Consider the following 14,030-nt stretch of genomic DNA (forward strand, 5'->3'; position numbering starts at 1 on the left):
TGAAAAATGATGCCAAGTTAAAGTTAAAGACATATGGAAAATGTTAGTTAGCTATTTATTTTGGTGATATGACTAACTTTTCAAAAAATAGAACATTTTGAATTTGAATAGTATTTTTCAAAATTTTCGCAAAAATTCCATTTATTTCATAAATAAATATTAAACATATTGCTTAAATTTCTCAACAAACATGAAGTACAATGTGTTACAAAAAAATCTCAAAATCACCTGGATTTGTAACAGCATTCCAAAGTTATGACTACTGATAATGCAGGGGCGTGTCAGCAAGGTGGAAAATGCCATTAAGGGGTTAAGGATCAGAGTATATACAGAGTGTACAAACAACAGCACAGAAACTTCCTGAGACATGGCCATAGGATAACCATATGTAAATTTATCATATTACATGTTCCTGTAACTGGCAACTCCTGATGTGACACATGATTCTTACAAACAAAGGTTGCAAATAAATCCCTAGTTGTGCATAAAGACCTAGTACACTGGGGTAAGAGGAGTCAATCCGTAAAGGACAAAAGTAAAACAATGGATTGCAGTGGCCGTAAGCATTATCATATACATGGCTTTGATTCCAGACAACATCTAGAGAATTTTGTATCAGATAAACCTGAAATGGTCTTTGCTGAAGATTCCTTGGTATTTCCTATTCAACGTTTAGTAAAAACTTTCTCATTGGGTATGTACTTTTCTATGTCAATTTGTTTTTTATACTTTTAGTATAGTTCCATCCTTACAACACCAACAGTATCTCAAATTATGTTAAACTTAATATTCATCCACCTCCAATTTTTTTGATAATTAAAAAAATTAAATAGCTCTTAGTTGAGTTTAGATTGGTTGGAGTAATCACATTGTCATTGTCATTTAATTTACAGAGAGCAATGTAATTTGGTCACAAGATTTTACCCCGCTAAACTACTCGCCCCCTTAGGTAGGACTTGTAATGTCCTTTACAGAATTCCCTATTTAATGTAAAATTTCACCAAATTTCTTATAAAATATTTTCTCTAAAAATGTGTAAATGAGAAGAAAACAGTCATTTTGCCAGAAATGAGCCAGACTCAGAAACTGGGAATGCATGCTGGCTCAGTGTACTTAGGACCAGATGTATCACTCTTTTTTTTCTGCTGTTTTTGCGCCTTTTCATACTGTCGCTCTGTTTTTGCAACTAAACACCAAACTAGCTGCGCAGCAAAAATATCCATGTTTCCCCCATTTATCCAGATGTTTTGCTGCGCCTAATGATATTCATCATTTGCGACTTTTCATTCAGGTGCAAAAGCAGTCGCAAAAACACTGAATCCCAAAGATGGCGTAAACTGAGAAGCAACATTGAGCTCTTGTGCAGAGCAGCTCATCCCCAGTAGCAGAGCTCAGCAGACACTAGTACAGACATTACAGATACTGCAGACACTGTGCAGCCTTTATTTACAGTTCATGACGTTCTATTTTCTAAACAATCTGCAGAAGCCTCAGCTCAGAACAGGAGAGAAGAGAAGTTTGCAGGATTATGCAGATACTACAGAGAAGTTTCCCTGAGTAGCAGAATGACCACAATGTTGTCTGAGGAGGTTACTGGCCAGAATTACAGTGGGTCAGTAGGAGATCAGCCCTGGAGGATCCCCTCCAGGAGAAGCCACTGCTTGGTGCAGGGTGTCACACACCTGGGCTCTGCTGTGAGGGTTATTCTCATTCTGGGATGCGGGAAAGAAGCATTAAGGAGCTTGTAGGAGGATCACATGTAAGGGCCCGAATATAACATTGCGCCTAAACTGTGCCGAAATTGTGCCTAAACTGTGTTAAAGTAAAGTGATTAATAAGAGGCAGGAATTCAACTTATCACAGATGGTTGTAGCTTGTGATAATTCTGGTGCAACAGGTTACCTCTAGTAGCAGAAATTTAAATATTGTTTTCTTTTTACAAATCATGCATATGATACTCGTATTTCTGTTTTGATTGATAGAGTTTGCACAATTGGATTGAATATACTAATTTAAAAAGTAATTATACAATTCATAAGATGATCAAATATAACTTTTTGATTTCTTTAAAGGTTTTCAAATTCTGAGGCACTCTACATTTCAATAATTTAGTTAATATGTTTTAAAATTGAAAACAGTTAATAGGATCATTAACCCCCTGAGGATGCAGCCGTTTTTCGTTCATTTTTCGCTCCCCACCTTCAAAAATCTATAACTCTTTCATTTTTTCATATACAGAGCTGTGCAAGGGCTTATTTTCTTCTCAGTGACATTATTTATTATTTTATGCTTTGTACTGGGAACCTGGAAAAAAATTCCAAATGTGGTGAAATTTGCAATAGAATGCATTTGCATCACTTTCTTGGGGGGTCAGTTTTAATAGCTTTCATTGTGTGCTCCAAATGATACATCCACTTAATTCTTTGGTTAAGTATGATCACGGTGATCCCAAATTTATGTAGGTTTTATTTTATTTGTGTTTTACAAATTCAAACAATGAGTATGAAAAACAAAATTTTTTGCCATCTTCTGACCCTTATATTTTTAGTACATTGTTGCATTTTTTGCAAGATGGGCTGACTTTTTTATTGCTACTATTTTTAGGACTATGCGATCTTTTGACATTTGGGCTCTATTTTTGTGGTTCACCATCAGGAAGAATCATTTTTATTTTTTGATTGATCCAGCATTTTCGGGCGCAGTGATACTTTACATGTTTGTGATTTTTACTATTTATTTAGTTTGATATAAGTTCTAAGCAGAAGGGGTGATTTGAATTTTTAATATTTTATTATTTTTTACTTTTATAAATTATTATTTTTTTAATTATTTCTTAGACCCTCTTGGGTACTTTAACTCTAGATGGTCTAATCATTCCTAGTTAGTCATGGAAAATGGCACCAAAGACAATCATCCATTCACCACCCCCACCTTCTGCCTAGTGGTCCCTGCGTATGGCTCCATGTAAGAAAAGGGTTGTGGACAATTGATCTACTTTACCTCAATTGCTGCGGTCTTAATGCTCAAAGAGTTATGGACTTATATGTATATATACATATATAAAATATAATCATTTCTTTAAAAAGTTGTCAATTTTTATTTTACATAATCTAAGAACTATAACTTATTAGAGCAGCTGTTTTTAAGTATCTTCATCTTTTGACCATAGTAGAATTAAACTACAAAGAGATTTTTGGTTCTGAGGACTGTTCTGCTTTAAAATTACTGGTTTGAATGGGTTTAGTATAACTCTGTGTTTTTCCAGTAGTAGGACTGCAAGGAAAATATATATTTACAGTGTTTTCTTCCCACGGTAGACATAATCTATTCTCTAAACAACGAAAATGCAATGCAGAAAGCAAGGATGGCACTCACCAAATAGTAGTTGTGGATATCTTCTTTTTTATTTCATCAAGTATATATACTCACAAAAAATAGGTGCGGTGGAGGGAGTGGGAGCTAGACGCCCAAAGGAGGGCAACGGCCGTTTCGCGCTGTGCTGCGCTTCTTCCGGCCCTTCAGGGAAGAAGCGCAGCACAGCGCGAAACGGCCGTTGCCCTCCTTTGGGCGTCTAGCTCCCACTCCCTCCCCCGCACCTATTTTTTGTGAGTATATATACTTGATGAAATAAAAAAGAAGATATCCACAACTACTATTTGGTGAGTGCCATCCTTGCTTTCTGCATTGCATTTTCGTTGTTTGGACTCTTTGTTCATGTTTTTGAGGATTTGAGCACCACTGAGGATACATACCTCCACATATATGCTAAATGAGGGCCTGGTCTCTTGTCTTCTCTGGGTATAAATTTAGTGATAGTATAGGATGCTTGCATTCCAGGTTGCTTGCATTCCTTGTTTGCTTAGCATAATATTCTGCTAAGTAAAATAATATTCTGAGAAGTATGAAACTGCAGTTTGACATTGCAGTTAGACAGGGCAGGAGACAGGTAAGATGGCAGAGAAAAATGAACAATTATGTTTGTCTCAAAATGTTTTCCATTTTCTCCCTGTTTGCCATGGTCGTTTTACTTGCCTACCGTCCATCTATTCCACCAGTACCAACTATCCATATCAATGCCTCCCTTCTTCACTCACCTTTCTTTACCACTCACACACTCTATACGTTATGTAACCAGACTAACTTATCACAGTCTTCTGTCGTGAAGCAAGAAATAACTTCTTATAAATCTCTGCAGCATCTTTTGTCTCTTTTCTTTCTCCTTCTGCTTGCTGCAGGGGACATCTCTCCTAACCCAGGCCCACCTTCTGCTTATTCTAACACTTCACACAGAAACCCTGCTAACCTTATAAAGATTCAGTGTATCCCCTCTTCTCCTTCTCCACCCGTAACCCCTTTTAAATGTGCCCTATGGAACGCCCGCTCTGTGTGTAATAAACTAGAATCAGTTCATGACCTCTTTCTTTCTAAGTCTTTTGACATGCTTGCCATTACGGAAACATGGATCCAGCAGGATGACTCTGCCTCCGTTGCAGCATTGTCTTATGGCGGTTTACACTTTTCGCACTGTTCCAGACCTGAGAATAGGCAGGGAGGAGGGGTAGGCATACTCCTCTCTCCACAATGCACCTTCCAGGTCATTCCTCCTGTACCTTCTCTTACTTTCCCATCTTTTGAGGTCCACACCCTCAGACTTTTCCGCCCATTCTCTCTTCGTGTGGCTGTAGTATACCGTCCTCCTGGCTCACCCTATCAGTTTCTTGACCACTTTGCCTCTTGGCTCTCTCACTTTTTATCCTGTGACATTCCAACCATCATCATGGGAGACTTCAACATCCCTGTTAACACTCCCATTTCCCCTCCGGCCTCTCAGCTCTTAGCACTAACTACTTCTCTCGGTCTTTCACAACTCTGCGATTCCCCCACTCATAGTGAGGGAAACATCCTCGATTTGGTCTTCTCTCGACCATCTTCAATATCTGATTTTACCAATTCCTCCTTTCCACTTTCAGACCATAATCTCCTTTCTTTTACTTTCAATAATCCTTCTCATTCTCAGAAGCCTTCCACCCATCACTCATACCGAAACCCACGTGCAATAGATACTCATAAACTCACAGAAAACTTACAGACTGCACTGTCCCCCATCTCCTCTTTCACCTGTCCAAACCTGGCTACTAACCACTATAATCACACTGTCAGAAGCGCCCTAGATGAGATGGCACCACTCACTATCCGAAATTTGCAACACACACGCAGGCAACCTTGGCACACTGAACAAACTCGTTTCCTTCGGCAGTGCTCCAGGATTGCTGAACGTCTGTGGAGAAAATCGCGCATGTCTGCAGACTTTCTACACTTCAAATTTATGCTAAAAACTTATAACTCTGCCCTTCACCTTGCTAAACAGGTCTATTTTACTAATCTCATATCCTCTCTCTCTAACAACCCCAAAAGGCTCTTTGATACCCTTCACTCCTTACTAACACCAAAGGTGCAGCCACCGGTCACAGACCTTGGGGCTGAAGATCTGGCCGCCTATTTTAAGGATAAAATTGATTGTATCCGCCAGGAAATAATTGCTCAATCCACTCACCCCTCCAATCCCCTTCCCTCCCATACCTTATCTTGTTCACTCTCTTCCTTTGAGCCAGTCACAGAGGAAGAAGTGTCTAGGCTCCTTTCCTCTGCTCGCCCCACTATCTGCATCAGTGACCCCATCCCCTCACATCTGGTACAGTCTCTCTCCCCAGCAGTCAATTCTCACCTCACTAAAATTTTCAATCTCTCTCTCTCTTCTGGGGTCGTCCCCTCTTCTTTCAAGCATGCTATTGTTACCCCATTACTAAAGAAACCTTCACTGGACCCATCCAATGCTACCAACTACCGACCAGTTTCTAACCTCCCTTTCATCTCCAAACTCCTGGAACGCTTGGTCTATTCTCGACTAACCCGCTATCTCTCAGCTAACTCCCTCCTTGACCCCCTGCAATCTGGTTTCCGCTCTATGTATTCCACTGAAACTGCTCTTTCTAAAGTCTCCAATGATCTCCTCACTTCAAAATCCAAAGGTGACTATTCTCTCCTTATTCTCCTGGATCTATCGGCAGCGTTCGATACTGTGGACCACCAGCTCCTCCTTAGGATGCTTCACTCCATTGGCCTAAAGGACACTGCACTCTCTTGGTTTTCTTCCTATCTCTCTGACCGCACTTTCAGTGTCTCTTTTTCTGGATCTTTCTCTTCTCATCTTCCTCTCAGTGTCGGGGTTCCTCAGGGCTCAGTCCTAGGTCCTCTCCTCTTCTCTCTCTATACTGCCCTCATTGGACAAACCATCAGCAGATTTGGTTTCCAGTATCATCTTTATGCTGATGACACCCAGCTATATACTTCTGCACGTGACATCACCCCTGCCTTAATCCAGAACACTAGTGATTGTCTCTCTGCTGTCTCTAACATCATGTCCTCTCTCTTCTTGAAACTTAATCTGTCTAAGACTGAACTTCTTGTCTTTCCACCATCTACTAACCAAACCACCCCTGACCTCTCCATCTCGGTCTGTGGGATCACTATAGCACCGAGGCAGCATGCCCGCTGTCTTGGGGTTGTGCTGGACTCTGACCTTTCCTTTTCACCTTATATTCAATCTCTTGCTCGCTCTTGCCGTATGCATCTCAGAAACATCTCCAGAATCCGGCCGTTTCTGACATTTGAAACTTCTAAAATGCTAATTGTTGCACTTATTCACTCTCGACTAGACTACTGTAACTCCCTACTAATCGGTCTTCCACTCTCTAAACTCTCTCCTCTTCAATCTATTCTTAATGCAGCAGCCAGGCTCGTCTTTCAGGCCAAACGCTACACAGATGCCTCCAGTTTGTGCCAATCACTGCACTGGCTACCTGTCTCCTTCCGTATTCACTTTAAAATAATAACCCTCATCCACAAAGCTCTGAATAATGCTGCACCTCCCTATCTCTCTTCTCTCATCTCAGTCTATCGCCCTTCCCGTGCTCTTCGATCTGCCAGTGACAATAGATTAATCTCTACCTTAATTCGAACCTCCCATGCACGTCTCCAGGACTTCTCCCGAGTTGCACCAATTCTCTGGAATGCCCTTCCCCAGACTCTGAGACTAATACCCACCCTCCAAAGCTTCAAACGTGCTCTTAAAACCCATCTCTTTAGGCAAGCCTATAACACTCATTAACTGCATGAAATGTCAACTCTCCCTTTACTAATCCATCCTATGTCCTATCTCCCATCTGTTATCTGGCAAACAACTGATATATACCAAGCTCCAGGCTTCTCTGCAGTCTTTTTCACCTAGGACCCTGTAAATAAGATGGCGACTGATGGCTGGTTCAAGCAGCAACATCGTTGTTTAGTAAATTATTTATTAAATTATTTTATATTGTTCCCTTATAAAGAATGGCTGGACCATTTTACAACCTCTTGTGTCACCCCCTCATCCACATAGTCTGTAAGCTCTTGTGAGCAGGGCCCTCACTCCTATTGTTCCATATGACTGTTTGTTCTTTGTAATGTAATATAGTTGTATATGTCCCCTATGATTTGTAAAGCGCTACGGAATTTGATGGCGCTATATAAATAAAGATTATTATTATTATTATTATTATTATATATGGAACCCATGCACTCCCAAGTGTGACAACCTACCCCTCGATCTTGTGGATAGGAGTAGTGCCATCCTTCTTTATTTACTGTGAACATAATCTATTCTCTATCTACAATAGTTTTGACAGTTTGTGCATATTAGATGTTTTAATAGACACACTTTTCTGCAGGTCATATTAAAGGAGATATCTTGATTGACCTAACTCCCGGTTCTGTTATTCATCATCTGTACTCAGCCTGTGATTATTTCAAACACATCATAGTTCTCAAGATCCATGACCGATGCATCCTGGAGCTGAAGAGATGGGTGGACAGACGTACAGGAGCATTTCACTGGGGACATATCGCACAACTTCATGCAGAGATAGAAGGAAAAAGGTGACATTTATTTAATTTGAGCTGTAAGTAGAAAATTGGCAACAATATATTCTTATTTATAGGGTTCTATATTATAATGAGTACTTTTATTAAAGGCACAGCATGAGCTTGACACAAAAATATTGGTAATATTTAAATCCTTCCAACAGTATTAATAATTTGCTAATCCAGATCATAAACCGTATGTGCATGCTATTGTATTGGTGATGACTGTGGGATTATAATATTATTGTACTAATTTCTACCTTTTCTTTCATTTCTTAACAGTGACCAGTTAGAAGACAGAGAAGGAAAAGTGAGATTCGCGTTGCAGCATATTTTAAAATGTGACCTTGAGAGAGATAAAGTTACAGAACCAATAGATTTACCACCCGCCGATTGTATCATCAGTTTTGCCCTTTTAGACCATATCTGTAAAAACCAAGATGATTATTTTAAAAATATTAAAAAGTTCTCAAGGTTACTAAAGCCTGGAGGACACATTATAATATATGGTGGCCTAGGTACAACATATATGACAATTGGAAAGGATAAGCTCCATATGTTTACATATGATGAGGATTTTGTCAGGAAAGCTCTAGTTGGAGAGGGTTTTGTTATTGATTCCTGTGAGATAAAAAAGAGAACATTGGAGAGTGACCTCACTGACTATAAGGCGGTCATGTTCATTGTAGCTCACAAGTATTGTTGAATGGACCCGAGCTGCAAAGTTTGGGTTTGTACTTTGCGGTTTTAGGTCCCCCGGACCTGACCCTGAACTTCATTAGAAGTTAGGGTGTGGGTCCGTCTCAGATCCCTCCTTCCCCCACCATTAATGTGTGCGATCAGTGTTGGAAGCAGTAATGTAAATGTAGCTGGTAACTTTGTCAGCGGTGGCAGCTCCAATCTTAGGTGTTACTAGGGACGGTAACTGGAGCCAAACAGATGTTTACTCATCGCTCATCGCTACTCACAAGAAAAAGTATACAATTGCTTAAATGCTTTCCTAAAATCGCACCCAACATGAGACTGAATGTTAAGAAAATTGTCTGTGAAAACTAATTCACGGATCAGTGGTAAGAGGCCATCATCAGTTTCCCATAATTGTTTGTGTCACTGCTGTTACAGCCCCTATAAGTGCTTGATACCATGCCATTTCCACCATTTGCTCTCTGACTGAACATGGGGAGAGACACTGGCCTATATTCATCAAAACTGGTGCACGGTCTTCATGAATCTGCAATGCTTGGGAAGTGTGCACTATTTCTTGGTGGACTTTGCTCATGCTGCAGAACTGTGACGCAGACAAATTTGTGGCGCCCACCAGTAATAAATGTGGCGCAAACGCGGACTAAGCAGTAACACATCCCATCAGGTGCACATTTTTTCTGTCTTGTCAGGCACAGTACAACCCCAACACAAAACTGGCACAGACACTTTGTAAATACATATTTGCAAGCAGTTTTCAAAGTAAAATCAGACACAAAACTGATGCAAACGCTTTAATAAATTTGGCCCACTGTGTTCTTGTAGGTCGCTGGGTGTTTATTGGGTGGGATCCATTAAGACAAAAGGTTCATTACTACTGTGGTGTACTTTGCTTCATATGATTTTTTGGGATCTAGATAACCTACTGCATTTTGCCTGATCCATTGCTATCATCGAGCACCTGACTCAATATTTTAAAAATTTAATACATTTTTGGTGTGTCACCTTCCCATTTATTATTGTGAAATAAATGGGATTATCTGGCAGGCTGAAATAGCTTGAGGACTAATATTCTACAGGGTTCACTTAAGTCATCGTGAACTACACTGCATTATCTGCCTGATAAAATTTGCTTGTGGAGTAAAAGTATATTGCTGTTCAGCTTCTCCTCAGTTCCTGTGAAATACACTACATGATCTGCCTGGTTCCAATTGCTTATGAAATGAAAAGTACATTGGGATCTTCTTCCTCGTTAGCTTACTGTTAAATGCACTTCATTATCTGATTGGATAAATTGCTTGTGGAATAAAAATATGTTGGGATTTGCCTTTGTCATATGGCCATAGGGTAAAGATATTTAAATTGATCATAAAACATGTTCATGTGATTGAAACATGCTCATGATTTAACTGGTGATTTTTACAATCATTGCAAATAAATCCAAATAAATAAAGTTATTACTGTATATAAATTCCTAGTACATTGGAGTAAAAGCAGTCAATTTATATGAGAAATAAGATTAGACAATGGATTCTGGTGGTCATAAGCCTTACCATGCAAATGAATTAAATTAAAAGTAAATGTCCAGATGGGAAAACCCCTTTAATAATAATCCACCACCCTGCAGTGGTGAAGAGCAGAGGGTGGAAAATTCTCGTTATAATATTTAACAGTCATTAAACATGATGAGGAATAAGAGGGTCTTACAGTCAAGTATATTCATTGTAACCCCTCTGTAATCTCCAGAACTTTTGGCTGGAAAAATTGTTGGATAAGGGGTTAATTCATTTGTTGTAAAAAAAAAAAAATCTAGCTACCATATTTTCCTCAGGTCACCATGATAAAAAATATTACATTTTTTTTTACAAAATATTCTACTCATATTTTTAGTATTTTGATATTCTGTGTCTTGAGATTCTACACAATTGGGTCAGCAGGAAAAAAATTAAATAATAATATAATAATCTACATTTATACAGTGAAATCATATTCTGTAGCAGTTTACAAATTATAGGGGACCTATACAAATAAAATAAGATATTACAGAGTATGAGTGGTTGGAGTGAGGGTCCTGCTCGCAAGAGCTTGCAGCTTTTAGTAATTTAATAGTATCTTTAGCTATTTAATAGTATCATAGCAAATAAGGGTAGAAAAAATCAGGCCATCAATTCTAACCTATTTTTTTCAATTATAGCATGTTGATCCAGATGAAGGCAAAACCCCTGCAATGCTGATGCCAATTGGCCCAAAGCAGAGAAAAAATAATTTTTGACCCCTAATATGAAGGTCAGAATATATCCCTGATACAATTTGATATAAACGCACTCCAGAAAGAATCCCTGTCTATGGCAATGGTCCCCTCAGAACAAGTTTAGTAATCTATCATTGTATTCCATTCCCCCCATTACCTTAATAATCTTGGTTGCTCTCCTCGGCACCGGTTCTATGTCTATTATGTTCTATTTATACACCAGTGGCCAAAACTATACACATTGAGCTGATTTACTAAGGGTTGCACGCAGCACTTTTGTCGGACTGTGCACCTTTGTCAGGGCTAAAAAGGCTAGCACAGGTATTTAAGAAGTGTATGTGCTATGACTGTGGCACACACAACGCTTTTGCCTCGCAGCTGCGCACGCTTCCATGTGACACAAATTAAGGGGTGTGCCCTCGGACAGTACGATTGATTCGGACTGAGCACGGTATTTAACATTGAAATTGTGTTGCATGTTCTATGTTAAAGGTTTATTACAAAAAAGATGGTGAACTCTGTAGGATGAGAATATGCTGACAACATTAATAAGAATTAATAACGTCCTCACACAGAACCACCGGCTCACTGACAATATATATGTGGAGAACTGCCTCACACACTAGTAGGACAGTCAGTAACACAGAGATTAGTGACATCTACAGTACTACATCTGTACAGTAGTAAAACAAGAGGAAAGGTTCGGCACCAACCACTATCTTTCAACAGATCCCCACATATAGCTGAAATAAGGAAAAGGCAAAACGAATGCCTTGACGCTGCCTGCTGACATATAATGTGCGTAGTCGCCGACGGATGACGTCAACGGCTTGAGAAAGCGCGTCTTAGCGCGAAACGGCCCGTCGCCTGGCCCCACTCTTCTCTGTACTGCACCTCGTTCTAATAAAGATAGTTCGCCACGTTGGTGAGTGCCACCTTGCTTTTTCTTTGGAATAGACTACATCTGTACATTTGTACATACCAGCAGGGGCCGACTGAGAATTCAACATGGCCCTGGAAAAAACTGTTAAAGTGGACCCATTCTGTGGGCGGTACCAACAAGTAGATGTGACCATGTGATGTGATATAACTCCACACAAACTGTTTAAAGATGGTCTAAATCAACATTTACAGCACAAAAAATACTACAATAACTTCTCCAATAAACAAGAGCTACTATAATGCTGCCCATAAGTAAAATATATAATAATACTGCTCCCTAATGATTCCCCCTATGTACAATAATATAACTAATATAATACTGCCCCCTATGTACAAGAATATAACTACTATAATACTGCCCCCTATGTACAAGAATATAACTACTATAATACTGCCCCTTATGTACAAGAATATAACTACTATAATACCGCCCCTCTGTACAAGAATATTACTACTATAATACTGCCCCCTATGTACAGAGATATAACTACTATAATACTGCCGCCTATGTACAAGAATATAACTACTATAATACTGCCGCCTATGTATAAGAATATAACTACTACAATACTGCCCCCTATGTACAAGAATATAACTACTATAATACTGCCCTCTATGTACAAGAATATAACTACTATAATACTGCCCCCTATGTACAAGAATATAACTACTATAATACTGCCCCCTATGTACAAGAATATAACTACTATAATACTGTCCCCTATGTACAAGAATATAACTACTATAATACTGCCCCCTATGTACAAGAATATAACTACTATAATACTGTCCCCTATGTACAAGAATATAACTACTATAATACTGTCCCCTATGTACAATAATATAACTACTATAATACTGCCCCCTATGTACAAGAATATAACTACTATAATACTGCCCCCTATGTACAAGAATATTACTACTATAATACTGCCCCCTATGTACAAGAATATAACTACTATAATACTGCCCCCTATGTACAAGAATATAACTACTATAATACTGCCCCCTATGTACAAGAATATAACTACTATAATACTGTCCCCTATGTACAAGAATATAACTACTATAATACTGTCCCCTATGTACAATAATATAACTAATATAATACTGTCCCCCATGTACAAGAATATAACTACTATAATACTGCCCCCTATGTACAAGAATATAACTACTATAATACTGCCCCCCATGTACAAGAATATAACTACTATAATACTGCCCCCTATGTACAAGAATATAACTACTATAATACTGTCCCCTATGTACAAGAATATGACTACTATAATACTGCCCCCTATGTACAAGAATATAACTAATATAATACTGTCCCCCATGTACAAGAATATAACTACTATAATACTGTCCCCTATGTACAAGAATATAACTACTATAATACTGCCCCCTATGTACAAGAATGTAACTACTATAATATTGTGTACAAAAATAGAACTATTATACTACTGCTGCCTTACAGTCTGTGCGCAGTCGATTCACATAGAGCTGTCACTGCCGACCAAATTGCATCAAGTAGCGGAGTAACATGAATAATATTTGTCTTAGAATCCATCCTTTTTTTATCACACAAACATGTAATGTATTAGATTTAATAGCAGTAGAACCACTTGCAGGGCCGGTTCTAGACAAAGTGGGGCCCTGGGCAAAACTAAAAGTGGGGCCCCAAAATAAAACTATTTTATGACCAGTCACAGACAGGAAGTGGCTCCTTTTGTATGGTAAAACAAAGATTTATGGGCAGCATGGAGGCTCCGTGATTAGCACTACAGCCTTGCTGCGCCGGTCAACATCTGCAAAGAATTTGTATGTTCTCTCTGTGTCTGCGTCGGTTTCCTCCGGGTCCTCCGGTTTCCTCCCACACTCCAAAAAATTACTGGTAGGTTGATTAGACTGTGAGGCCTATTGGGGAGAGGGACCAATATTTTCTGAAAGCAGACACTTGCCCGATTTTCAAAATTGCATCAAAGAGTTTATAGACATAGGCGCCTGCATGCAATTTTGATTCAAACTGAAACATTTTATAAAAAATACTTAAAATTTGACTTTGATGGCAAAAAATGTGCTCCAAACAGAAAATGTTTACCTTCACATCTCCTAAATGTAATACATGGACATGTGTAGAGTTCACAAATGTGCCCTATTGATATGTTCACATAAT

At 39.0% G+C, this 14,030-nt stretch overlaps 1 protein-coding gene across 2 annotated transcripts; it reads left to right on the forward strand.

The window, feature by feature from the left end:
• The first annotated feature begins 478 nt into the window (after positions 1 to 478).
• Positions 479 to 10,118, forward strand: LOC140065764 (nicotinamide N-methyltransferase-like). Of its 2 annotated transcripts, none has more exons than XM_072113333.1 (3): positions 479 to 694; positions 7,767 to 7,974; positions 8,242 to 10,118. In XM_072113333.1, exons 1-3 carry the CDS (start codon positions 544 to 546, stop codon positions 8,663 to 8,665), a joined length of 783 nt encoding a protein of 260 aa, XP_071969434.1. In that variant the 5' UTR covers positions 479 to 543; the 3' UTR covers positions 8,666 to 10,118. The 2 variants fall into 2 exon arrangements, with proteins under 2 accessions (XP_071969434.1, XP_071969435.1); XM_072113334.1 differs by having other exon boundaries at positions 7,860 to 7,974.
• The last annotated feature ends 3,912 nt before the right edge of the window (positions 10,119 to 14,030 follow it).

This window comes from Engystomops pustulosus, chromosome 6 (assembly GCF_040894005.1).
Source record: "Engystomops pustulosus chromosome 6, aEngPut4.maternal, whole genome shotgun sequence".
NCBI classification, from domain to species: domain Eukaryota; kingdom Metazoa; phylum Chordata; class Amphibia; order Anura; family Leptodactylidae; genus Engystomops; species Engystomops pustulosus.